At 62.0% G+C, this 23,364-nt stretch overlaps 2 protein-coding genes across 6 annotated transcripts in view; one reads left to right on the forward strand and one right to left on the reverse strand.

Moving 5' to 3' along the window:
- The window catches only part of CCM2 (CCM2 scaffold protein), a 45,269-nt gene extending 39,465 nt beyond the window's left edge, over positions 1–5,804 (forward strand). For 4 of the 5 annotated variants that reach the window (XM_077849955.1, XM_077849952.1, XM_077849956.1 and 1 more), the window contains 6 exons: positions 1,820–1,956; positions 2,908–3,043; positions 3,867–3,951; positions 4,096–4,234; positions 4,449–4,587; positions 5,348–5,804. In XM_077849955.1, the coding sequence (XP_077706081.1) occupies positions 1,820–1,956; positions 2,908–3,043; positions 3,867–3,951; positions 4,096–4,234; positions 4,449–4,587; positions 5,348–5,628 (917 nt within the window). In that variant the 3' untranslated portion in view covers positions 5,629–5,804. The remainder of the gene's footprint in view (positions 1–1,819; positions 1,957–2,907; positions 3,044–3,866; positions 3,952–4,095; positions 4,235–4,448; positions 4,588–5,347) is intronic. The other variant, XM_077849954.1, reaches the window with a different exon arrangement.
- A 1,430-nt stretch (positions 5,805–7,234) lies between these two features.
- Positions 7,235–15,881, reverse strand: NACAD (NAC alpha domain containing). Its single transcript, XM_077849957.1, has 8 exons — positions 15,735–15,881; positions 8,698–13,968; positions 8,483–8,598; positions 8,324–8,398; positions 7,863–8,009; positions 7,646–7,792; positions 7,430–7,552; positions 7,235–7,353 (listed from the first exon to the last, which is right to left on the reverse strand). The coding sequence occupies exons 1-8, from the start codon at positions 15,799–15,801 to the stop codon at positions 7,339–7,341; spliced, it is 5,961 nt and encodes a 1,986-aa protein (XP_077706083.1). The 5' UTR covers positions 15,802–15,881; the 3' UTR covers positions 7,235–7,338.
- Positions 15,882–23,364: the final 7,483 nt, after the last annotated feature.

The raw sequence follows: 23,364 nt of genomic DNA on the forward strand, positions 1-23,364 counted from the left end.
AAGATTTTTTTTTATTTATTCATAGAGACAGAGAGAGGCAGAGGGAGAAGCAGGCTCCATGCAGGGAGCCCGATGTGGGACTCCATCCAGGGTCTCCAGGACCACGCCCTGGGCTGCAGGTGGCGCTAAACCGCTGCGCCACGGGGGCTGCCCCGCTGTGCTGCTTAACCCTCATTGCCCTCTATGGGTGCTGTTGGAGGATGGGCAGTATTTACATTGAACAGCTTGTAGCGGCCCAGATGTAACCATTTTAATTTTCAAAACTGGCTCAAACTGGCAGAAGGCCTGGAACATAATTACTTGGCATAACCTCCACCTGAACTGTGATGAGGACCCTGGTCTCCCACTTCCCTGATGGGGTAACGGAGTGTGGAGGTTGAGTGGCTGGCGGGGGAGCCCAGAGTGGGGAGAGCGGCCGGGCAAGTGGCAGCGCCCCTGCCACTGCCTCCCAGCGTGGCCGCGGTGCCCACCCATTCCTGTACCCAGGATGGGTGGTCCTGCAGGAGGCCCGAAGTACCCACTGGGGTCTGGGGGGCCACTGCCTGGGGTAGTGTGGCCTGGGGTGCATGTGCTGGGGTCCCGTCCAGCTGCCCAGGCTTCATGTGAAGGGCCTGGCTGGGAGGGTGGAGGAGACTGTGCAGACATCTCACGGAGGGTCTCTGTGGGTGTAGGAGGACGGGGGCGGGGATCCGCAGGGCCCAGGGGACAACTGGCGGGACTGCATACCCTGCTTCTTCGACAACGGCCATGGAGCTGCTTAAAATGTTCTCGTGGCTACGTTAAAAGGAGGAGGAAGGGATGCCTGGGCGGCTCAGCAGTTGGGCACCTGCCTTCGGTCCAGGGCATGATCCTGGGGACCCAGGATCGAGTCCCACATCAGGCTCCCTGCATGGAGCCTGCTTCTCCCTCTGCCTGTGCCTCTGCCTCTCTCTCAGTCTGTGTCTCTCATGAATAAATAAATAAATCTTTAAAAAAAAAAAAAAAAGGAGGAAGCAGGTGAAATCAGTGTTAGTAATGTATTTTATTCAGCCCTCCGTGTCCAAAATCAGGCCCCCAGACCCGACTATCTGACCAGGATCGAGAGATGTGCTCTGCCTTGCTGGGTACTTCTTCTGAGACCTGGTGTGCTGTTGACGCTCCCGTGTTGCCGCGTGGACCTGCCACGTCTCATGGGCTCAGGGCCTGTGGCTCAGGGCCATGGGCTGTGTGGTCCTGCGGTCTGACTGCTGCGTTTGGGGGCTCAGGGGATGCCAGGCCCTAGTCTCTGCAGGCATACCTGTTCTGAGTTCCCGTCTCCCAGCTGCGTCTGAGCCACAAGTGTTCTCCGGGCTGACGTGGGCTTGGCCCGGGGTGCCCCAGCATCAGGGGGATTGGAGGCTTCACTTCAGTGCCCATGCCCCCACCCACTGAGTGGACGAGCTGGTGCTTCGGGGGGGGGGGTGCTCACTCCCTTCGTCCCACCAGGCAGTGTGTGGATGTTAGGAACAGGGGCCGGGCTCTCTGCCCCTCTCCCGCCCCTGGGCTTGGCTGTTGGGGCCCCCGGTTCTCAGGGTCCCTGTCAGGAGGGGTTCATGCCCATGGTTCCTGCGAGTGGAACCCTGGTGGTACCTTCTCGTGTGCAGGCCAAAAGCAGCTGAATATTGGCCTAAGTTACCCTTATCGTTAGTGGCAGGGATGCGGGAGGGCCCCATGGGGTGGTGGTTCTCAGGGAGCAGGTGGCCAAGGAGGGTGAGGGTGACGGTGGAGGCAGGCCGCCTGCCCTGAGCCTGCTGTCCGGCTCCCACACCTGCCCTGACCTGCTGCACTGTTGACTTCTCAGCCCAGGACCCTGGCATCTCCCCCAGCCAGAGTCTGTGTGCAGAAAGTTCCAGAGGCCTCACCACAGTCTCCCTGTCAGAGAGTGGCGTGGGACCTGTGGAGGCCTGCTGCCTGGTGATCCTGGCCACTGAGAGCAAAGTGAGTAGAGGGTGGGACCCAGCACCCCCCACCCCCAGCCCAGGTCCTGCCCACCACGAGTCCAGGTCCCGTCCACATGCCCTGACTCAGGCCGACCACACCACCCAGGCCCCTCCTACTCCCCATCCAGGCCACGCCCATACCCACCCAGGCCTCTCCTACCCTTCTGACCCAGACCCCGCCCACACCCAAGCAGGCCACGCCCACACCCAGCTAGGCCCCCGCCCATACCCCATCAAGGCCCCTCCAACAACCCTCTGGGCTCCTCCCACCGGCAGGGCCCAGCCCACCACCTGCCCAGGCCCTGCTAAAGCCCCTTCCCCGCTCCCTGAGTCTGGTGCCTTCTCTTCCAGGGACCTCACCCTTTCCCCAGTGCTGATGGGGGTGGTCTCCTGCACCCCAAGCCGTGCCCTGGGAGTGGGGGGTTAGGGCTTGAGGCCCCCTTAGCTACCTAAGGGTTGTCAGCCTCCAGGAGCTCCTTGGTGCGGTTTCTGTGTAAGACTGGAGCAGGGACTCCCATCTCGGGTTCCCTTAGATCAGTGCCCCTCCACGGCTCCGCCCACCTTCTAGCCGGGCAGTGCTGGGGAGCGCGCTGGGCTCCTGGCCCGCCCCTGCAGGCTCCTCTAGTCCCTGCCCCATATCCGGGGGCAGAATAGGAGCCTGCCTTCACAGCGGGCCTGAAGCTGTGTGCCATGCTGGGAGCGCTGTCCCCCAGCCTGGGGCCACTGCGGGGCAGGGCGTTGGGAGGCGTTGGGGGGCCAGGTGGGCGGATACAGGAGGGCTGGCAGCTGACACACCTGGCCCCTGAGGTCCAGGGAGCCTCCCAGACATAGGCTGCTCCCCTGGGGGGCAGTGGGAGGCAACGGGCCCTCGGTTCTGGTGCTGGTTGGGCATCTGAGGAGCCTGCCCAGGAAAGCTGCCCAGGAAGACCCAGCTTCGTCCCCACGGCAGGTCGCTGCGGAAGAACTGTGCTCCCTGCTGGGGCAGGTCTTCCAGATTGTGTACACGGAGTCCACCATCGACTTCCTGGACAGAGCCATATTCGATGGGGCCTCGACACCCACCCACCACCTGTCCCTGCACAGCGGTATGTGAGTGTGGGCAGACAGTCCCCGAGGTCCATGTCTCCCACCTGGTGGCTTCCTGCATCACTGTGGGGACCAGGGAATGCGTCAACGAAGGTCACTTCACCTGTTTCAGATCAGAGAGCCGGGGGCTAGGGGGCGCTGTGGGGAGGAGCCCCCAGACCTCACTGCTCTCTGATGAGGGCTTTGTCCGGGGACCGAGGCTGCCCAGGCAGTGGACGTGTGGAAGCCACCACCTACTCTGTGTCTGTGGAGCATTTTTGGGAGGCGCCTTACTTACAGGAGTTCATTTAGTCCCCTCACCCCCTCCTCACCCCTCTCTCAGAGCCCAGTAGCCACACTGATGCTGTCCTGCTCTGTGTTGTGGGGACCTTAGGTCCTGGCCAACGTTCCCTGGGTAGCTGCTGTGGGCCATGCTTTTTGCTGGTGCGGGGGCCTCGGGCTCGTGGGGGTCCTGCCTCTGTCCTTGGGGAGCAGCTGTGCTGCGTGGAGCTCGTGGGGGGGTCACACCTGCCTGTGGTGGTGGCTTCTGCCGTCAGCACCTGCGGCCGGGCCGTTGCAGGGGCTCTGGGATCCTGTGCCTCACCTAAAGGACACCGCAGGCGGCCACCAGGGGTGCTTTCTCATCCTTGGCCACGCTGGGGAGAGGGTCCCCCCAGCGCTCCATTTGGTGCGTTCTCCAGAGACCAGAGCATCACACTCAGACCGCACCATGAGCCCTGCGGAGGAGCATGTGTGGGTGGTGCCTATGGGCCACCCCAGGAGGCCTGCAGCCCCCCTGCCGCCAGTGCCCTTGGGCTCAGTGCCCTCTCCCCGTGTGACCAGGTGCCCCTGTCTCCCCACCCTGTACAGACGACTCTTCCACCAAGGTGGACGTGAAGGAGCCATATGAGACAGACCTGGGCACTTTGTGAGTACCCGCCCGCCACCCCTGCCCCCATCAGCCATGCCATCCACACTGGGCACCTGGCCAAACCTGGGTGTCTGTGGGGAGCCGGACACGGGCACAGGGCAGAGGCGCAGAGCCCCGTGCCCATGGCTCCTGTCCTTGCAGCGCGTTCCCCGAGTGTGTGCACCCCGGTGGCATCTCGCCCTCGTCCTTCTGCATGCAGATGGTGCCCCACGCCAAGACAGTCAGTGAGAGCGAGTTGAGCGCCACTGCCACCGAGCTGCTGCAGGACTACATGCTCACGGTGCGGCCCTGCCCTGTGGGGGGCGGGGACAGCCGAGCTTGGCCCTGGGACTTGCTGCTTAGCCAACGCGTGCCCCTGATCCTCATGTGGTTCTGCGCTAGTGCACAGCCCTGGGGGCACAGCCTGCTTGGGCTCCTTACTCGGGGTGCCGCTGGTTGGGCTGTGGGTGCATGGTGCTGCGCTCACCCCCCACCTTCTGCTCCGCTGTCTGCAGCTGCGCACCAAGCTGTCCTCCCAGGAGATCCAGCAGTTCGCGGCACTTCTGCACGACTACCGCGACGGGGCATCTGTGCACGAGTTCTGCATCAACCTGCGTCAGCTGTATGGGGACAGCCGCAAGTTCCTGCTGCTCGGTGAGTCTGAGGTGGCGTGGCTGCAGTGTGGGGGCTCTGGCCAGAGACCAGAGCTCGCCAGTGGGAGGCAGACTGCGGGGAAGCCAGGGGCTAGTACCTCGGAATGAGGGCCAGGGTGGGACTCCCCAGAGGAGATGGCACCTGAGAGGGTTTTGGTGGGTGGCCAGGAGTTTGCCAGGCAGAGAAGTGGACCCCATTACTGGGTGGAAAGACCGGCTTTTCCGAGAGCTGGGCCCTGAGAAATGAGCACCATGGTGCAGCTGGGTAGCCAGGGTGGCAAGGACCCCGCACACCTGCCCCCACCCTTGAGGATGGTGGCGCGGCTGTGTGTCCTGTGTGCAGAGCCTGGGGAACTCGGCTGGCTGACGGTGGCTGTTGGAGGCTCCGGCTCTGCTCCCCAACCTCCACCGAGGGTGGGTTTATACCCTTGTCAGCTGCCACCCAAGGGCTCTCTGCTCATGGGGGCTCTAGGGCCTGCCGTGCTGTGTCCAGTTTGAACTCTTGGTGACCCTGTGGCCTCTCCGCCAGGGTCCGTCGTGTGGTCAAGGCTTGGGTCCGAGGGCCCCGCCCCGTGTTCCTTTCTGTGTTGTTGTCCCATAGAAGCGGGCGGTGCCCAGTGGTTGGCCTGCGCCCTCTGCTCTGTACTCCAGGGCCTGTGGGTGGGGCTCCGCCAGGACCAAGGGAGGAACATGCAGCCAGCCCCCTGTTCCCCGGCCCAGCCCCCCAGAAGCATGGCATCCAGCACACCCTGTGTCCTTAGGTCTGCGGCCCTTCATCCCGGAGAAGGACAGCCAGCACTTCGAGAACTTCCTTGAGACCATCGGGGTGAAGGACGGCCGAGGCATCATCACTGACAGCTTCGGCAGGTACCGGCGGGCCCTGAGCTCCGCCTCCACCTCCACCTGCACTGGGAACAGGACCACAGGCAGCTCCGACGACCAGTCCGCACCCTCGGAGGGGGACGAGTGGGACCGCATGATTTCAGATATCAGCAACGACATCGAGGCTCTGGGCTGCAGCATGGACCGGGACTCAGCCTGATGGCGCCGGGAAGGGCCCGCCGGCGCTCCCTCTACTGTGAAGGACCTGCCCCGGGGCGCTGGTGCCCGTGGCCCCCTCCGGGAGGGCTCCCGGGGGTCCTTTCGGTTTTGCACACGACGATGCTGTCGAAACTCTCAGAGACCTTCAAACAAGTTTACCGCCATGTGAATGATTCATTTCTGGTCCCAGCGTGCTTCTGATCTTGCGGGTGGGAGCCGGGCAGCAGACGCAGAGGACGGCATCGGGGTTTTGCTTTGAAAACGCAGGGTGGGCAGCGGGTGACCTGGGCCCTGGTGCGAGTGTGGGTCCTCGTCCTCCCGAGGACGCCTGGCCTCCTGCGCCCTGGCCTCCTGCTCCTCGATGAGTCCCCCTTCCTCCGTCTGCCAGCACAGGTGCTCTCCACTGTACCCGGACCCCCACCCCCACCCAGAGCACAGGTCCCCCTCCCCACCCAGCACGCCCAGGGTCCTGGGCTCGGTGGGGGCGCGCAGGGGCACTGTTCTAGGACTTCCCTGGGCTGGGCCCCTGCTGCGCTCTTGGCACCTGGGGAACCAGAGGGTGCGTCTGGCCTGGGAGACCCCCAGCAGCATGTGTGGGAGCCCTGGGCTGAGCAGGGTGGATGTGGGGGCCCCGGGGCGGGAGGACGGAGGCCGTGGGGCCGGTGGCAGGTGCGGATGGGAGGAGAAGCCCCTCACGTGGCTCTGGCCGCAGCCCCCCCGGGAGCTGGCAGTGGGCCCAGGCTGGCAGGGCTAGGGCCCGTGCAGTGGCTCTCTGGATGTGAGTCAAGACCCCTGGCCCTCCTGCCCTGGGAACATCTGGAACGGCCAAGGCGGCCAGGCCCTCCCCAGCCACCTTCGGTCTCGGGCTGCAGCGGGGTGGTAGCAGTGGGGCCGCACCCTGGGGCCTGGCCCGCATGTCCTGTGTGGATGGCAGGGACCGCCTCATCCCCTCCAGGGGTGCCTTTCCCACCAGCGCCCCCTCAGCGGATCTCTGGACTTCAGAGAAGAGGGAATATGGAGGGGATGGATGGCCCCTCCACAGCTGGGCGTCAGGAGGGCCCCCAACAAATGCCTCTCCGTGGCTAGAGCCCTGGAGCCCCTGGGTCTGGGGAGTCCCTTCCCGAAGCCAGTCCCCAGGCCCACACCCTGGGCCACAGCCAGGGGACAGTCTAGTCTCTGGGCAGGTGGGGCACCGAGGTCCTGGGGTGGGGAGGGTGAGGACCCCCACCCTCCAGGGGCCTTACGTGAACCCCCACATACTGGAGACACGGGACAGATCCCACCCTCTGGGGACATGGTGGGGGCCAGAGCCCCACCCTCTGGGGACCAGGAGGAGAGCCCCTCCACTCTGGGACACATGGGGACAGAGCCCCGCCCTCTGGGGACAAGGAGGAGGACCCCCCCACTCGGGGACTGGTGGGGACAGCCCTGCCCTCTGGGGACAAGGAGGAGGACACCTACCCCTAGGGACCCGGATTGCTCCAGGCCTGGGTTGGGATCGCCCGCACCCTCCGGCGCCCGGGGACAGGCCCCCCTGACCCTCTAGGGGCCCCACCGCGAGTCCCCTGAGACCCGAACGAGCCCGGAAGCAGGAGCAGAGCGGAGGCTGAGGGGACACACCCGTTTATTGAGCAGCAGAGCCGGGGGCGGGGACAGGGCCGGTGGTCGGTGGCAGTCGGTGGCAGTCGGTGGCGGTGGGTGGCGGTCGCGGCTACATGGTGAGCTCCTGCGGGAGGGTGCAGAGGTGTGGGCTGAGAGGGGGCCCAACAGGGTGGGCGGCGGGGCTGAGAGCGGCCACTCACCATGATGGCGTTGACGATGTCACTCTGGTTGTCCCGCAGAGCCCGCACGGCCCTGGCCCTCGACACGTTGGCTTGCGCCATCACCAGCTCGATGTCCCGGAGCTCCAGGCCCGCCTCATCCACCTGGATGGGGGCAGGCGGGCAGGTTCCGGGGCTGCCGCCCCCCGGAAGGCCCCTACCCCTCCTCCCACCCACCCCGCGGTGCCCCAGCCTCACCTCCTCCTCCTCCTCCTCCTCCTCCTCCTCCTCCTCTGGCCTCCGCAGCGGCCCCGGCGCAGACTCAGGCACCAGGGCCGATGGCTCAGTGGGCACCTTGAACTTCTCGGCGGCAGCCCTGTGCACTTGCTGCGACAGGTCCTCGATCTGCAGGGCGGGCACAGCGGTCAGGTCGCCCTCCGGCCCCCCACCCCCCCACCCCCCACCCCCACCAGACCTTGGCCTCCCCGAAGACCACGTAGGTGTCGGAGGCTGGGCTCTTGAAGACGTCGGGCTTGGCGATGACAAACAGGATGTTCTTGGACTTCTGGATGGTGATCCTGGTGACCCCCTGGATTTGCCGCAGGCCCAGCTTGGACATCGCCTGGGGACACAGCAGGCTCACCCTGGGCACTGGGGGGTCCCAGGCCGAGGCGGGGAGGAGCCGGCCCCGAGGGGTGGCAGCATCCCGGCAGGGGCTGAAGCCTCTCCCGCCAAGTCTGGGGGCCCCTCTGTGGGCTCTGGGCCAGCCCGGGACACTGGCCCCCAGGGACAGTGGGGTGCCGGTGTACCATCTCCATGGAGGCTCTGGCCCCAGCGCCTCCACTGCCCAACAGCCTCACTGGTGGCATCATCAGCCCCTGGGGGTGAAGGGTCCCTTCCTACACCCTCCCCAGCAGCCCCACAGCACCCCCCCACCTTCCGGGCCTTCTTCTCACTGCGACTCTGCTTGGCTTTGGCCACGGTCTCTTCGCTGCCACCGGCTGCGGGGGCCTGGGGAGGACGGGGTTTGAGGAACCGAGGGTGGGGCATCGGGGAGCCCTCCCAGGGGTGCCCCCTTCCCCCCGGGCCGGGCACCTGGGCTGGGCACTGCGCTGGCTGTACCCCCGAGGCATCGTGCTCCTCTGGCTCTGCCGACGACTCCCCGTGGCTGTCCGAGTGTGGGCTGGATCCTGGGGCCCTGGGGGGCGAGTCTGGGTGCGGGCGGGTGGGGGGATGAGGACGGCCGCAACCCCGGGCCCCCACCTGCCGCCCGCGGTCCCTGCTCCGGACAACTCGCCGCCTGGCCTCACCTTCCTCTGGGCTGTCCTGGTCAGCCTGCTGCCCGGCGGCAGGGGGGCCCCGAGGCCCAGGAGGCACTTGGCAGGGGGGTGCGGTCCGCCAGGCCCGGTCTTTGGCATGGGTGTCCCCCGCCGGGGCTGTCCTGGGGCCAGGGAGGGCGGCAGGGGGCGGGAGGCCCCCCCTCGGCCCAGCCCCGGGAGGTCCCGGGGTCCCTGAGAGGGCAGCTGGTGCCTGCGGGGTTCCCGCCAGGGGCTCCCCGGCCTCCGAGTCTTCCCTGAGGCCCCGGCAGGGGCAGGAGGCGCCGAGGACCCCGGGGCTCAGGGCTGCCTCTGCGGGGCCCCCGGGGGTGCAGGGCTCGCGGGCCAGGGCCCGGCCGGGGCTTCCTGGCAACTGCGCTGCCACCCCGGGGCTCCCGCAGACCCCCTGTGCCCTCTCCCCGCCGCCGGGGCCCGGTGCGGGCTCCTGCCCGGAGGCTGCGGGCGGGCTGGGCACTGGCTCTGGGCGGCAGCCGCCCTCCGGCCTCGGTCCCACCTCCGCAGCGCCGGGACACCGGGGCCAAGCCGCAGGATGCGCCCCCGGGCCACGCTGCCCCGCAGCCTTCCCGGCTCCCTGGGGGACCGGCTCCAGGCCGCGCGCCCCTGGACTCTCACCCCCTGGGGCCTCCCCCGGGGCCGAGCGGGGCTCAGCTCGGGCTCCAGCACGCACGCGGGCACCGGGACGGCTTCCCTGCTCGGCTGCTCCCTCCCGGGCAGAGGCGGCCTTTGGTGAGTCCCGGGCTTCCGCCGCAGCCCCTGGGCACTCCGGGATCTCTGGGGCTGACGCTAGCAGTTCTGGGGCCTCCGTGGCAGGTTCTGGATGTTCTGGGGCCTCTGTGGCAGGCTCTAGGCATTCTGGAGCCTTTGTGGCAGGTTCTGGATGTTCTGGAGCTTCCATGGCAGGGTCCGAATGTTCTGGGGCTTCCATGGCAGGTTCTGGATATTCTGGTGCCTCCATGGAAGGCTCTGGATGTTCTAGGGCCTCGGTGGCAGGCTCCGGGTGTTCTGGGGCCTCCATAGCAGGTTCTAGATGTTCTGGGGCCTCCATGGAAGGCTCTGGACGTTCTAGGGTCTTGGTGGAAGGCTCCAGGCATACTGGGGCCTCTATGGCAGGTTCTGAGTGTCCTGGGGCCTCCATGGAAGGCTCCAGGCATTCTAGGGCCTTGGTGGCAGGCTCCGGGCATTCTGGGGCCTCTGTGGCAGGTTCTGGATATTCTGGGGGCTCCGTCGCAGGTTCTGGATGTTCTGGGGCCTCCATGGAAGGCTCTGCATGTTCTAGGGCCTTGGTAGCAGGTTCTGGATGTTCTGGGGCCTCCATAGAAAGCTCTGGATGTTCTAGGGCCTTGGTAACAGGTTCTGGATGTTCTGGAGCCTCCATGGAAGGCTCTGGATGTTCTAGGGCCTTGGTAGCAGGTTCTGGATGTTCTTGGGCCTCCATGGAAAGCTCTGGGTGTTCTAGGGCCTTGGTAGCAGGTTCTGGATGTTCTGGGGCCTCCATGGAAGGCTCTGGATGTTCTAGGGCCTTGGTAGCAGGTTCTGGATGTTCTGGGGCCTCCATGGAAGGCTCTGGATGTTCTAGGGTCTTGGTAGCAGATTCTGGATGTCCTGGGGCCTCCATGGAAGGCTCTGGATGTTCTAGGGCCTTGGTAGCAGGTTCTGGATGTTCTGGGGCCTCCATGGAAGGCTCTGGATGTTCTAGGGCCTCAGTGGCAGGCTCTGGGCATTCTGGGACCTCCACGGCAGGTTCTGGATGTTCTTGGAGCTTGGTAGCAGGTTCTGGATGTTGCGGGGCCTCCATGGAAGGCTCTGGATGTTCTAGGGCCTCAGTGGGAGGCTCTGGGCATTCTGGGGCCTCCGTGGCAGGTTCTAGGTGTCCTGGGGCCTCCATGGAAGGCTCCAGGCATTCTAGGGCCTTGATGGCGGGCTCCAGGTATTCTGGGGCCTTGGTGGCAGGCTCTGGGCATTCTGGGGTCTCTGTGGCAGGTTCTGGATGTTCTGGGGCCTCCATGGAAGGCTCCAGGCATTCTAGGGCCTCGGTGGTAAGCTCCGGGTGTTCTGGGGACTTGGTGGCAGGTTCTGGGTGTTCTGGGACCTCCATGGAAAGCTCCAGGTGTTCTAGGGCCTCAGTGGCAGGTTCCGGGTGTTCTGGGGCCTCGGTGGCAGGTTCTGGGTATTCTAGGGCCTCCGTGGAAGGCTCTGTATGTTCTAGGGCCTTGGTGGCAGGCTCCGGGCATTCTGGGGCCTCTTTGGCAAGTTCTGGATGTTCTGAGGCCTCCGTGGAAGGCTCCAGGCATTCTAGGACCTCAGTGGCAGGCTCTGGGCATTCTGGAGCCTCCGTGGCAGGTTCTGGGTGTCCTGGGGCCTCCATGGAAAGCTCCAGGCATTCTAGGGCCTCCGTGGCAGGCTTTAGGCATTCTGGGGCCTCCGTGGCAGGTTCTGGGTGTCTTGGGGCCTCCATGGAAAGCTCCAGGCATTCTAGGGCCTCGGTGGCAGGCTCTGGGCATTCTGGGACCTCCGTGGCAGGTTCTGGATGTCCTGGGGCCTCCATGGAAAGCTCCAGGCATTCCAGGGCCTCAGTGGCAAGCTTTGGGCATTCTGGGGCCTCCGTGGCAGGTTCTGGGTGTCTTGGGGCCTCCATGGAAAGCTCCAGGCGTTCTAGGGCCTCAGTGGCAGGCTCCAGGTGTTCTGGGGCTGCCGTGGCAGGTTCTGGATGTTCTGGGGCCTCCATAGAAGGCTCCAGGCATTCTAGGGCCTTGGTGGCAGGCTCTGGGCATTCTGGGGCCTCCATGGCAGGTTCTGGGCGTTCTGGGACCTCCATGGAAAGCTCTAGGCATTCTAGGGCCTCAGTGGAAGGCTGTGGGTGTTCTGGGGCCTCTGTGGCAGGTTCTGGGTATCTTGGGGCCTCCATGGAAAGTTCCAGGAGTTCTAGGGTGTTGGTGGCAGGCTCCGGGTGTTCTGGGGTCGCCGTGGCAGGTTCTGGGTATTCTGGGGCTTCCATGGAAAACTCGAGGCATTCTAGGGCTTCAGTGGCAGGCTCCGGGTGTTCTGAGGCCTCCGTGGCAGGTTCTGGATGTTCTGGGACCTCCATGGAAGGCTCTGGGCATTCTAGGGCCTCGATAGCAGGCTCCGGGTGTTCTGGGGCCTCCATGGTAGGTTCTGGGTGTCCTGGGACCTCCATGGAAAGCTCCAGCAGTTCTAGGGTCTTGGTGGCAGGCTCCGAGTGTTCTGGGGCCTCCCTGGAAGGCTCCGGGTGTTCTGAGGCCTCTGTGGAAGGCTCTGGGTGTTCTAGGGCCTCGATAGCAGGCTCCGGGTGTTCTGGGGCCTCCATGACAGGTTCTGGGCGTCCTAGGGCCGCCATGGAAAGCTCCAGGTGTTCTAGGGCCCTGGTGGTAGGCTCCGGGTGTTCTGGGGCCTCCGTGGCAGGCTTGGAGGGGCCTGCAATTCCCCATGAGGCCCAAGATGCCCCCGTGTCTGCAGCTGGCTCCAGGCCATCCAGCTGGACCTGCTCCCAGGCCTGAGGCTCTGTGTCCCTCTGCTCACATGCTGGCCTCAGCCCCAAGGTCACTTGTCCTTCCTGCCGGGCTGCAGTGGCCACAGGCTCCATCCATGGTGTGCAGCCTGCATCTGTCTGCAGGGTCTGGAGCTTGGCCTCAGCGGCGGGTCCCTGGCCCAAGGGGAGGCCCGCGGCCTGCAGGGGTAGGGGCGGGGCCTCAGACCCAGGGTCTGGGCCCGCCCGTCTCTCCAGGTGCTGCAGAGAGTCGGGGCTTGGTGGGAGGGCCCCCACTGCTGGGGCAGTCTGGGGCTCTGGGCCTAAGGCCGTGTGCTCATCCCCCTGCAGGGACTGAACTGCGCCCGCGGCAGCAGGCCCCCGACCCAGAATGGAGCCCAGCGCCTGCCCCCAGGCCTGAGCGGTCACCCCCGTGAGGTCCGGGGCTTCCTGCGGGGTGTGAGGGGCCTCGGCCGCAGCACATGCCCGGCCTGAGCCCTGGCCTGGCCCGGCGACCTTGGCACCTGGGGCCTGGCGCCCGGTGGCTCGGCTGGCCTCTTCCTCGCAGATCCCGGGAGCAGGCTCGCCAGGGCTGTCGTGGAGCAGGGCCGTGGGTCGTGCGTGGGGCTCCTCGCTGTACAGCCTCTCGTCATCTGCCCCCGCGTAGGAGGCCGAGTCGGGGTCGGAGGAGGCCGCCGAGGTGTCATCCCGGAAGGCAAAGGCCTCGTCCATGCCCTCGGTGATGGAGAGATCGGACAGGGACTGCAGGGAGGAGGCGAACGTGCTGTCGTCCTCGCCCTCCCCAGCAGCATCCCCTCCAGGGACAGAGGCCTCTTCCTCCTCCTGCTCCTCCTCTTCCTCCTCCTCGGGGGCCCTCGGTGTCACCTCCACGGCCTCCACCTGGAAGATGAGGCTGCCCCGGAAGGGCAGGAGGGCGGCGGGGATCATGGGGTCGTTGGCCAGGAAGTCCAGCTCGAAGAAATGGGCCTCCTGGCCCCAGGAAGAGCTGCTGTCGGCTGAGATGCTGGACTCCGGGGATGGGGGGCCGGGGGGCCCCGTGTAGGGCAGCTCCTGCTCATCTGCTACAGACCCCTGTGGGGAGAAGCCCCAGCCCGAGGGGACATCCAGCCCTTCGGCTGGGGCCAGCAGGCTCAGGGAGCAGGACGGGGACGAGGCCCAGCTGTCCCCATCTGCCGTGATGTAAGAGCCCGAGGGCGAGGCAGGTGGCGAGTCCCCTGGCTCCGCCGGGGCGTCCCGGGCATCCCTGCGGGACCCGGGGCCAAGGAGCAGGGCAGAGGCGGTCTCGGTGGGGGTGGAGGGTGGCGTGAAGTAGGACTCAGGGTCTGGGACAGGGCAAGGCACAGGAGGGTCACCCTGAGAACACAACGCGGGGGGTGGGTTCAGGCTGGGGTGCCCACCCTCCCGGTCCCTGAGCTCTGGCAGGGCTGCCCTGGGCAGCAGGGGCACCCGGAGGGTCTCCTCGCCCATCACGATCCGGGGCTCCAGGGTGGCTGGGGGAGGACCCCCGGCGGGCCGGGCCTCGGGGGGGCCCAGGCTAGGGCTGCCTTCTGCGGGGACCGCCCAGGCTGAAGGGGTGCCGCTTGGCCCTGCATCCCAGCTGGCTCCCTCTGGCGGGGGCCGGGCACCCGGCTTGCTGGGCAGAAACTCCAGGGCCAGGGCACTGGGTCCGGGGGTCAGGGCACAGTGCTCCAGCCGGTCCCCTCTTGGGGTGGTGGCCGAGGCCACATCACAGGACGACTCTGTGGAAAGAGAGGGCCATGAGGAGGGCAGACATCCTCGGGGAGCCGAAGAACCTCTGGGAGCCCGAACCCGGAGGGGACAGCCTGGGGCCGGGGGGTGGGTGGTGTCTGAGGCTCGGCAGGTGGGGGGCTAGCACCTGTCTCCACCGACACTGGCTGGCTGGCCCCCTGCCCGCAGTCTGTGCTGGGCTCGGCTGGTGACCTCTCTGACCTGCATCAGAAGCTCCCAGGGGAACGGCACTTGCACCCTGCTGGCTCTGGAACACTCTAGGTGTCACACCTCCCGTGCGTGGGGGTCTCACCTCCCTGCCTCAGCTCTCTCCCTGCTGCCCACACCGGAGGCCAGCCTCTCGGGGAGCCATCCAGCTCTGCCCCAGGTTCCAGCTGCCGAGCTGGTGCAGAGGAGGGGAGGCAGGGCCACCGCGGGTGTGTCCTCAGGCCACGGGTCCCACGGAGGCTGAGCTGCAGGGGTTGGTGCTGGCAGTGATGGGATTTGTGGGAAAGAGGGCAGCTGTGGGAATGGGCCCTGGGGGCTGCAGGATCATGAGACTGGCCAGGCCTCTTTATGGTGGCAGCGGCCCCAGGGCTGTGGGTCCCAGGGCTGCCTAGACCCTGACTCTGTTCTTGGGGAGGTTCCTGCTCTATCACGTTCACCCTCGGTCACCCCACAGGGATCTCTGCCTCAGGGGTCTGTCTGCAAAGCTGAGTATCTGATTAGAGGCGAAGCTTTTAGGAAGGGGCAGCATCCTGCCCCCTTGGGCCCCCTGCTGGGATTCAGAGAGGCCATGGGGGTCTTGAGAAGGGGGTCCTTCGGGCCACTGCAGCGTGGCATACACCCAACGCCCGGAGGTGGGTGTGGTGGGTGGGGTGGGGTGGACACAGGCTCCAGGTGCTGAGCCTGTGGTACCCTTGCCCGCCTGCCCTGGGGCGGGGAGAGGCCAGAGCCAGGCCAAGGGAGGTGGTGAAGGGAAGCCAAAGGTCAAAAGGTTTTTGTAAGCACCCAAGGTCATCAAGCAGCCTGAGCAGAGCCAGCCTGAGATGCTGGGTCCGGGCAGGCCCAGCCTCCACCCGCTTTACCAGAGGCCAAAAGGGGCCAGGGCCCCGGCCCAGTGCTGTGCTGGTCAGTGACACTGCCAGGTGATGCGCGCACAGCTTGGTGCCCTTGGCCCTCCAGGAGTCACCGCTGACCTCCTGCTGGGCCACCCTGGTCCTTCCAGACCTGGGCAGACGCCTCCACTCCGCGGACACTTGCTGAGCTAGCATCTCCAAGGCTGCGGGCACTGCCCCCCGCCCTCGGGGACCGGCCCCCTGGCCACCCCAGGCGCCAGCTCCAGCCCTGTTGCTCCTTTCAAGACCTCAGTCGCTGGCCGTGCGGCGGCTGCAGCATCTAAAGGGCGAGTCCCCCGCGGGGCTGGGGGTGAGGCTGAGAACCCCTCGCCTCTGGTCCAGAGCCTCAGGCCTGCCTGGCCCGCAGCTCCTCGCAGACAATGGGGCCGCGGAGCCTGGAGGGCGGGCCACGGGCCTGAGCCACGGGCCCCCGGGATGCTCGCAAGCCCCCCCGCCCTTCCCGCAGTCCAGAGCTGGGCCTGTGGGGCGGGGAAGGGGTCAGGATGGCTGGGAGCGCAGGCCGAGACCAGACGGGGGTGGGGGGCGGCGGAGCGGAGCGGCCGGCGGGGGACGGGGACCCAGGGGCAGGGGCAGGGGCAGGGGCAGGGGCAGGGGCAGGGCCGCCGACAGGATCGCAGGGGCCCAGCCCGAGGCCTCACCTGTTTGGGGGCCCGGCCCGCCCGCCTCCGGCAGCAGCGGTTCAGCGCGCGCGGCCTCCCCGGGCATGGCCTGGCCGTGCGCCCGTCCCTCGGCGCCCGCTCCGTCCGCGTGTCTGTCCGGCGGAGCCTGCGCGGCCGCCGCCCCTCGGCCCGGGAGCAGGGGGAGGTCGGCGGCTGACGTCACGCCGCCCCGCCCGCCCGGCGCCCCGGAGGAGCGTGCGCCTGCGCCCCAAGCACTGCGGAGCGCAGCGGGGGTGCGGGGCCCCCTCCCCGCCCGGCTGCGCCCTCCTCCGGCGTCGCGCCGCCGCGCCTTTCCCGCGGCATCCTCCCGGGTCGCGAGGGGCCGGGCCGGCCGGAGGCTGGGCGGACCCCAGGGAGCATCACCCGAAGCCGAAGCCGGCTCCGCAGGAGGCGGGGGCGGCGCGGGGCGCGGGGCGCGGGGCGCGGGGCAGGTGGGGGCGCGGTCCTGGGGCCCGGCCTCCCGCGCCCCCCGCCTCCATCCCGGGGGTGAGCAGGAGCCGCAGCTCCATGCTGATTGGCCGGTCGTCGCACGTCGGTCTCCGTGGCAACCGCCTCCCGGCTCCATGGAAACCGAGACGGGAGCCGGCGCGGCTGCAGCGCGGGGAAGGCAGCCCCCGGGGAGCAGGGCGGACGGTCCGCGCACCCCGAAACCCCGCTCCCGGGCTTCCCCGGGCTCCCGGCGGAGGAAGAGGAGCGCCACGCCTTCCTGGGCCTGGGCCGCCGCCCCCCCATCTCCCCTCCCCAGCCCCCCAGCCACCCCCGCCCCGCCTCCCGCGCTCGCACCCGCCCAGTGCCAGGCTCCGGCTCCGCGAGACACATGAGCATTGATTGTGCCCCCAGCCCCCCCCCCCCCCCCCCCGAGCTGGGCGGCGGCAGGGAATCAGAGCGGTCATTGTGGCGGCGGCGGGGGGCGGGGCGTCTCCCCAACCCTGTCTCCTGCGGCCACCCCTGCATCCTGCACCCCCCAGCCGCTGATGGGGCGTCTCTCCCCTGCTGGGACCCTCTGCATCCACCTTCATTCTCGCCTTCCGGCTCTTCCAAGTTGCCCCCCCCACAGCCCGGCTGCCCTGGCGGAGACCTTCATGCTCCCTCTGCTCTGCGCACCGCGACCACCCGGCCCGCACCAACCTCCCAGAAACCAAAAGTCCTTCCGTGTGCCTTCTGGTCTGGGCAGGGTGGCCTCGGCTTGTCTGCTCTTCCTGACAGTAGACACAAGACACACAATCCCAACACAACTCTCACACACGAAGAGTGAGGTGATGCGGCGAGGGTCCCCAGGGCTGCAGGAACAGCCTGCTGACATAAGGGGCCCTTGACCACGTTTCCGGGCCCCAGTCTGCTCCCAGGAGGAGGACCAGACGGACATATTCATCTCCATGTAGGGCTGGAGTCCCACTGACAATTCTAGGAGGGTCAGGGGGAGGCCTGCTCCTTCCCCACCGGGATCACCTGCCCCTCTGCCCCACTGAGAAGCCCCAAGGGTAGGGGTGGTAGCACTGGCTAGGAGGAGCCCACGGCAGGGTTTCAGCCCAGGAAGTACTCCTAGGGCCCAGGATGGCCCAGCAGGGACTATTGTCACTGGAGCCACAGGCCACTAGGGTAGCACAGACAGGATGGACCTGCTGAAATAAAAAATTTGAATGTAATAGCCTGACTGACTGTTCAGGAGGCAATACAAAAAATCACCTGTCACGCCAGAAAGATCAAGGAAGAATCCAAGACCCAGGAAGGTCACAACTAGAATAAGAAAAAGTAATCAACTGATGCCAAAACTAAGATGAAGATGCTGGAATTACCTGATAAGGATTTTAAATCAGCCATCATGGAAGCGGTGCCATGCGAAATAAGTTTCTTTTGGAGCAAATGGAAAACGTCAGCAAAGAAACAGACGTTATGAAATGGAAACAAACCAAGATCACGGAACGATATAGAATCACTGAAAGGAAGCACTTGCTGAGCAGTTTATCAGTGGCCAGAGATGACAGAGGACATCCAAGTGAGGCTGGGATGGGTCCACAGAATGTACTCAACTGAGTAATAACGACAAGAAAAACGTTGGGCAAGAGAGGCTGAGGACCGTGCGGGATGACAACATAAGACCCTGCTCATGTACCTGGAGTCCCAGAAGAAGAGCAGTAAAGAGGGCAGTTGAAGAGTATTCAGACATGATGGCTGAAACTCCCCAAATAGGCAAAAGATAGAAACTTACAGATGCAAGAGCTGAGGGACGGTCAAATATGATACATCCAAGGAAATTCACATCCGGACACTTGACCTCTAACTTGTGAGCACTGGGGACAAAGTCACAGCAGTGGCCAGAGAGAACACAAGACCCATGGGGACTGCCAAGGAGAACCGCAGCGCGCTTCTGGTCCAGAGCCAGAGGCCAGGAGGAAGCTGCGACAGGCCTTCAAGTGTGGAAAGCAAGGCTCATCGGAGAAGGCAGGCACACAGGAAGGAATGGGAAGTGTGCTCTGAGGGAGGGGGCACTGGAGGCTCCAGCACCAGCAGAGCACCCCACAAGCCTGGGGGGGGGGGCGAAAAGAGTACAGGAAGGGCAGAGGGATGGGCACAATGATGGGCACTCCTCCTCCTCCTGAGTGCCCGGTGGCATGTGTGACCACTGAAACAAACGAGAACTCCAGCTGACACCCGACAGGATTCTTAAAAGCAGCGATGGCAAAGGGACCGACATGGAAGCAGTGTGCACATGTGACCCAAAGTATACATGCTGCTGGGAGCAGATTGGGGGGACCTCACATGAGTGTGTCTCTACACCCAGAACAACCGTTAAGACCATACAAGATGACACCCCAAACCACTATATGTAAGTCAAAATAGGGTCCTTTAAAATGTTCAGAGTCCACAGCGGTGGAGCCTGGGGGGCTTAGAGGGTGGAGCGTCTGCCTTCAGCTCAGGTCATGATCCTGGGGTCCTGGGATCGAGCCCCATGTCGGGCTCCCTGCTCAGTGGGGAGTCTGATTCTCCCTCTCCCTCTGCCCCTCTCCCCCCTGCTTGTGCTCTCACTCTCTCTCTCAAATAAATAAATAAAATGTTTATTTTATTTTTTAAAGATTTTAATTATTTATTCATGAGAGACAGAGACAGAGAGAGAGAGAGAGAGAGGCAGAGACACAGGCAGAGGGAGAAGCAGGCTCCATGCAAGGAGCCTGATGTGGGACTCAATCCCATGTTCCCAGGATCATGTCCTGGACTGAATGCGGTGCTAAACCTCTAAGCCACCGGGGCTGCCCAAAATATTTATTTATTTTTTAAAAACATTTTATTTATTTATCCATGAGAGACAGAGAGAGAGAGAGGCAGAGACACAGGCAGAGGGAGAAGCAGGCTCCCTGCAGGGAGCCTGATGTGGGACTTGATCCTGAGTCTCCAGGACCACGCCCTGGACTGAAGGTGGTGCTAAACCGCTGAGCCACCCGGGCTGCCCAAATGTTTATTCTTAAAAAAATATTTTACTTAGGGGTGCCTGGATGGCCCTAAATAAATGTTTAAAAATAAATGTTCAGGGATGCCTGGATGGCTTAGCAGTTGGGCGCCTGCCTTCAGCTCACGATGAAGGAGCACGTCCTAACTCATTTCCTGAAGCAAAATTAAAACCAGGCAGAGTACCAGAAACAAACAAGAAACCACAGCTCAACCTCTCCCACAAACTTAGGCACAAACATTCTCAGTAAAATATTGGCAAATCAAATCTGACATTGTATAAAAAGAAGTAGACACCCCTGAGCAGATGGATTTTTTTTTCCAGGTGTGCACGGGCCATTCAACATTTAAAATCACTTGTGTCATCCACCATACCAACAAGCTAAAGAAGAGAAGTTACGTGACCATATTGAGTGACACAAGACACATCTGACATAACCCAACAGCCGTCCAGAGTGTAGAAACTTTTTCAGCAGGTTAAAATCAAAGTGATGAAGATCACTTGCAAAAGCCTTAAAGCCAACAGTGCGTGGTGGTGAAAGACTGCTCTTGGAGGCCGAGGCAAGACATGGATACCTGTTGCCCCCTGGGTTCAACACGGGGCTGCGGATCCTAACCCACGGCGAGGTAAGAAAAGAAGTAAGGGCTGCCAGACTTCCAGAATGGGAGCAGTTTCACTGGCCAGCTTCCCAGCAAAACTGGTGGAAATTATATGACTGTTAAAACTTCTGGAAATACTCTGATGGGCAAACAAATGAAAAAAAGCACTATTGAAGAGAATTGGTGCAAAGTTTTTATTTTTGTAAAGATGTATTTATTTTAAAGAGGGGGGAAAGCACAAGTGCACATGGGGGGGGCAGAGGGAGAGAACCTCAAGCAGATTGTGCACTGAGTGTAAAGCCTGATGTGGGGCCCGATCTCACCACCCTGAGGTCACAAACTAAGCTGAAACCAAGAGTTGGATGCTTCACCAACTGAGCCATGCAGAGGCCCTGAGTTAAGAAAGCAGAGTCAGTGTTATTTGAGCCAAGCTGCTCCCTCCCTCCCTTCTCCTCTTCTCCAAGGTACAGAACCCATCTAACTGCCAAGAACACAGGGGCCCAGGTCACTTAGCATTTCTTTCTTTTTTTAAAAAAATATTTATTTATTTATTGATGATAGACGAGAGAGAGAGAGAGAGAGAGAGAGAGAGAAAAGCAGGCTCCACGCCAGGAGCCCAATGCGGGACTTGATCCCAGGACTCCAGGATCGCGCCCTGGGCCAAAGGCAGGTGCCAAACCACTGAGCCACCCAGGGATCCCCCACTTAGCATTTCTTATCCTGTCCTGACCCCTGCTGCTGAGGCTGAGTTCCAGGCAAGTGTGATCAAGGTGGGGCTCCCTTCCTCTTTAGCCCCCACTTGTGGGAGACCTTCCCTTGGGCCTGGCACACCATGCCAGCCTGGCGACCCCTCTTGCACCCCAAAGCCATGGTTCCACTCCAGAAGAGGCTGCTGTCCCCCTCCACTGAGTGCTCAGCTCCCAGGCTGGGGGTGCCTCTCATAAGCTTGCTTTGAGTCCCGGCTGAGAATTTGCCAGGCCCTAAAGTGGACAGCTCCCAATCTCTTCCCATAGGAGTGGACTTCCCTTGCAATAAAGCTCAGGCAAGTTTTGACCCAAGAGTGTCCTCAGGACAGTGGACGTTGTGGTCAAAGGCATTTGGGAGGAGATTCACAGAGCCAGTGAAGCCACTGCCTAGACAGCAGGCCAGGGTGACTGTGGGCATACCCATGCCCCCCCACCCCCCCGCCGAGGTGCAACACGGCAGGGGAAAGGAGCAGACTCACCAAAAGAGGCTAGCCAGTCCCCAAGCAAACAAGCACATAACAGTAACACGCCCTAGAGGAGGGGGGTACTGGGCCAGAACCCAGAGTTGTTACAGTATTTTACTAAAAATGCCTAGTTTCCAACAAAAAAATTACCAGGCACACAGAGGAGTGTATGACCTGTATACTGGCAAGAAAGCGGGCAACAGAAACTGCTTTTGAGAGGAACTAGATGCCACATCTCACAAAGACTCTGAGGTAGCCATTGTAAATATGTTCACAGCTAAAGGACAGCATGACTACAGTAAAGGAAGGTATCAGAAGGTCACATCAAGTAGAGAAGATTCATAAAACACAGAAATGATGAGATTCACTTTAGGGACCAAACAGAAGATATGAACTGGCAGGAGAATTTGTGAACTTGAAGACAGATCATAGGAGATTATGCTAGCCTAAGAACAGAGAAAAAATGAACAGAGTCCCTGAGAAATGTGGAACACATTAACTGGCCCAATACACATAATGGGAAACCAGGAGGAGAGAGAACTTTCAAAGAAGGCACAGCTGCAAACCTCCTAAGTTGAAAAACCTCCCATATATTCAGGAAGCTCAATGGACCCCAGGTAGGATCTATACAGACAGACCCACAAACAGACATATAAAAATGCCAAAAGTCAAAAACAAAATCTTAAAAGCATCAAAAATAATTAGGACTGATAATTAGTTCAGCACAGTTGCAAGATTTAAGATAAGTATACTAAAATCAATTGTTGGGACGCCTGGGTGGCTCAGTGGATGAGTGTCTGCCATCAGCTCAGGATCCTGGGGTCCAGGGATTGAGTCCCACATCGGGCTCCCTGCATGGAGCCTGCCTCTCTGTGTCTCTCATGAATAAATAAAATCTTTAAAAATAAAGTGTTGATCCCGAATAGCTAAAGCACTCCTGAGAAATAACAAGACTTGGAAGCATCACACTCCCTGATTTTAAACTATACTATGATGCAAATAAGGAATCAGATTAATCAAAAAATATGGTACTGGCAGGAAACAGACATACAGATCAATGGAACTGAACAGAGAGCCCAGAAATAAACCCACATTTATGGGGTCAATGAATCCATGACAAAGGTGGTAAGAATGCCTGATGGGGAAGATAATACCAACGAATAGTGCTGGGAAAACTGGACAGCCACATGCAGAAGAGACAGGACCACTTTCTGACAAAATAGAGCCAGTGAAGCCAGTCGACAAAAATGAACTCCAAATGGATTAAAGACCTAAATGTGTGACCCCAAACCCTAAAACTCTCAGAGGAGAGCACAGGCTGTAAGTTCTCTGACGTTGGTCTCAGCAATATTTTCTTTGGACCAGTTTCCTCAGGCAGGGGCAACAAATGCTAAAATGTGGGATGCCCCTTTGGCCCAGGGTGTGATCCCAAAGTTCTAGGATCTAGTCCGGCATTGGGCTCCCTGCGTGGAGCCTACTTCTCCCTCTGCCTGTGTCTCTGCCTTTCTCCATCTCTCATGAATACGTATTTTTTGAAATGCATAGGAAGGAACCATCAACAAAACATAAAGGCCGCCTACTGAATGGCAGCAGGTATCCGTGAACCACACAGCCAAACAGGCGGTTGCAAGAGCCCCAGAAGACCTGAAACAATCTCAAAAACATACAATAGGGCTCATGCTTTTTAAAATTCCAGTGTAGTTAACACAGTGTTGTATTAGTTTCAGGTGTACAGCATAGCAAGTCAGCCCTGCCAGAGAATCCCACACTCATCGAGAGCAGCGTGCTTAGCCCCTCCCCTCACATAACTAACCATCCTTAGTTGGGAGTTTTTGGTCTTTTTCCCTTTATTTTTCTTAAATTCCATGAGTGAAATCCTATGGTATCTTAGCTCACTTGGCAGAATACTCTCTGGCTCCATCTACATTGTTGCAAATGGCAAGGTTTATTTTTTTAATGGCTGAGGAATATTCCACAGCATGGATACACAATTTAATCTACTCATCAGTTGATGGACTGCTTCCGAGCTTAGCTATTGTAATTAATGCTGCTATACACACAGGGCTGCAGTATCCCTTTGTTTTATTTTTTGTAAATTTATTTTTTATTGGTGTTCAATTTGCCAACATATAGAATAACACCCAGTGCTCATGCCATCAAGTGCCCCCCTCAGTGCCCGTCACCCAGTCACCCCCACCCCCCTCCCCTTCCCCCACCCCTAGTTTGTTTCCCAGTTAGGAGTCTCTCATGTTCTGTTTCCCTTTCTGTGCAGTATCCCTTTGAATTCCTGTTGTTTTTTGGTAAACAGCAGTGCAATTACTGTGTCGTAGGGTAGCTCTATTTTTAACCCTTTGA

This window comes from Canis aureus, chromosome 15, assembly GCF_053574225.1.
Source record: "Canis aureus isolate CA01 chromosome 15, VMU_Caureus_v.1.0, whole genome shotgun sequence".
NCBI classification, from domain to species: Eukaryota; Metazoa; Chordata; class Mammalia; order Carnivora; family Canidae; genus Canis; species Canis aureus.

Bases quoted from the DNA above. Each gene is read 5' to 3' on its own strand.
- NACAD (XM_077849957.1), bottom strand. From the start codon at position 15,801: ATGCCCGGGGAGGCCGCGCGCGCTGAACCGCTGCTGCCGGAGGCGGGC. The intron at 8,599-8,697 runs GTGAGGCCAGGC...GCCCGCACCCAG, and splicing joins CCAGGACAGCCCAGAGGAAG to ACTCGCCCCCCAGGGCCCCA. The intron at 8,010-8,323 runs GTGGGGGGGTGC...CTGTGTCCCCAG, and splicing joins GTGAGAAGAAGGCCCGGAAG to GCGATGTCCAAGCTGGGCCT.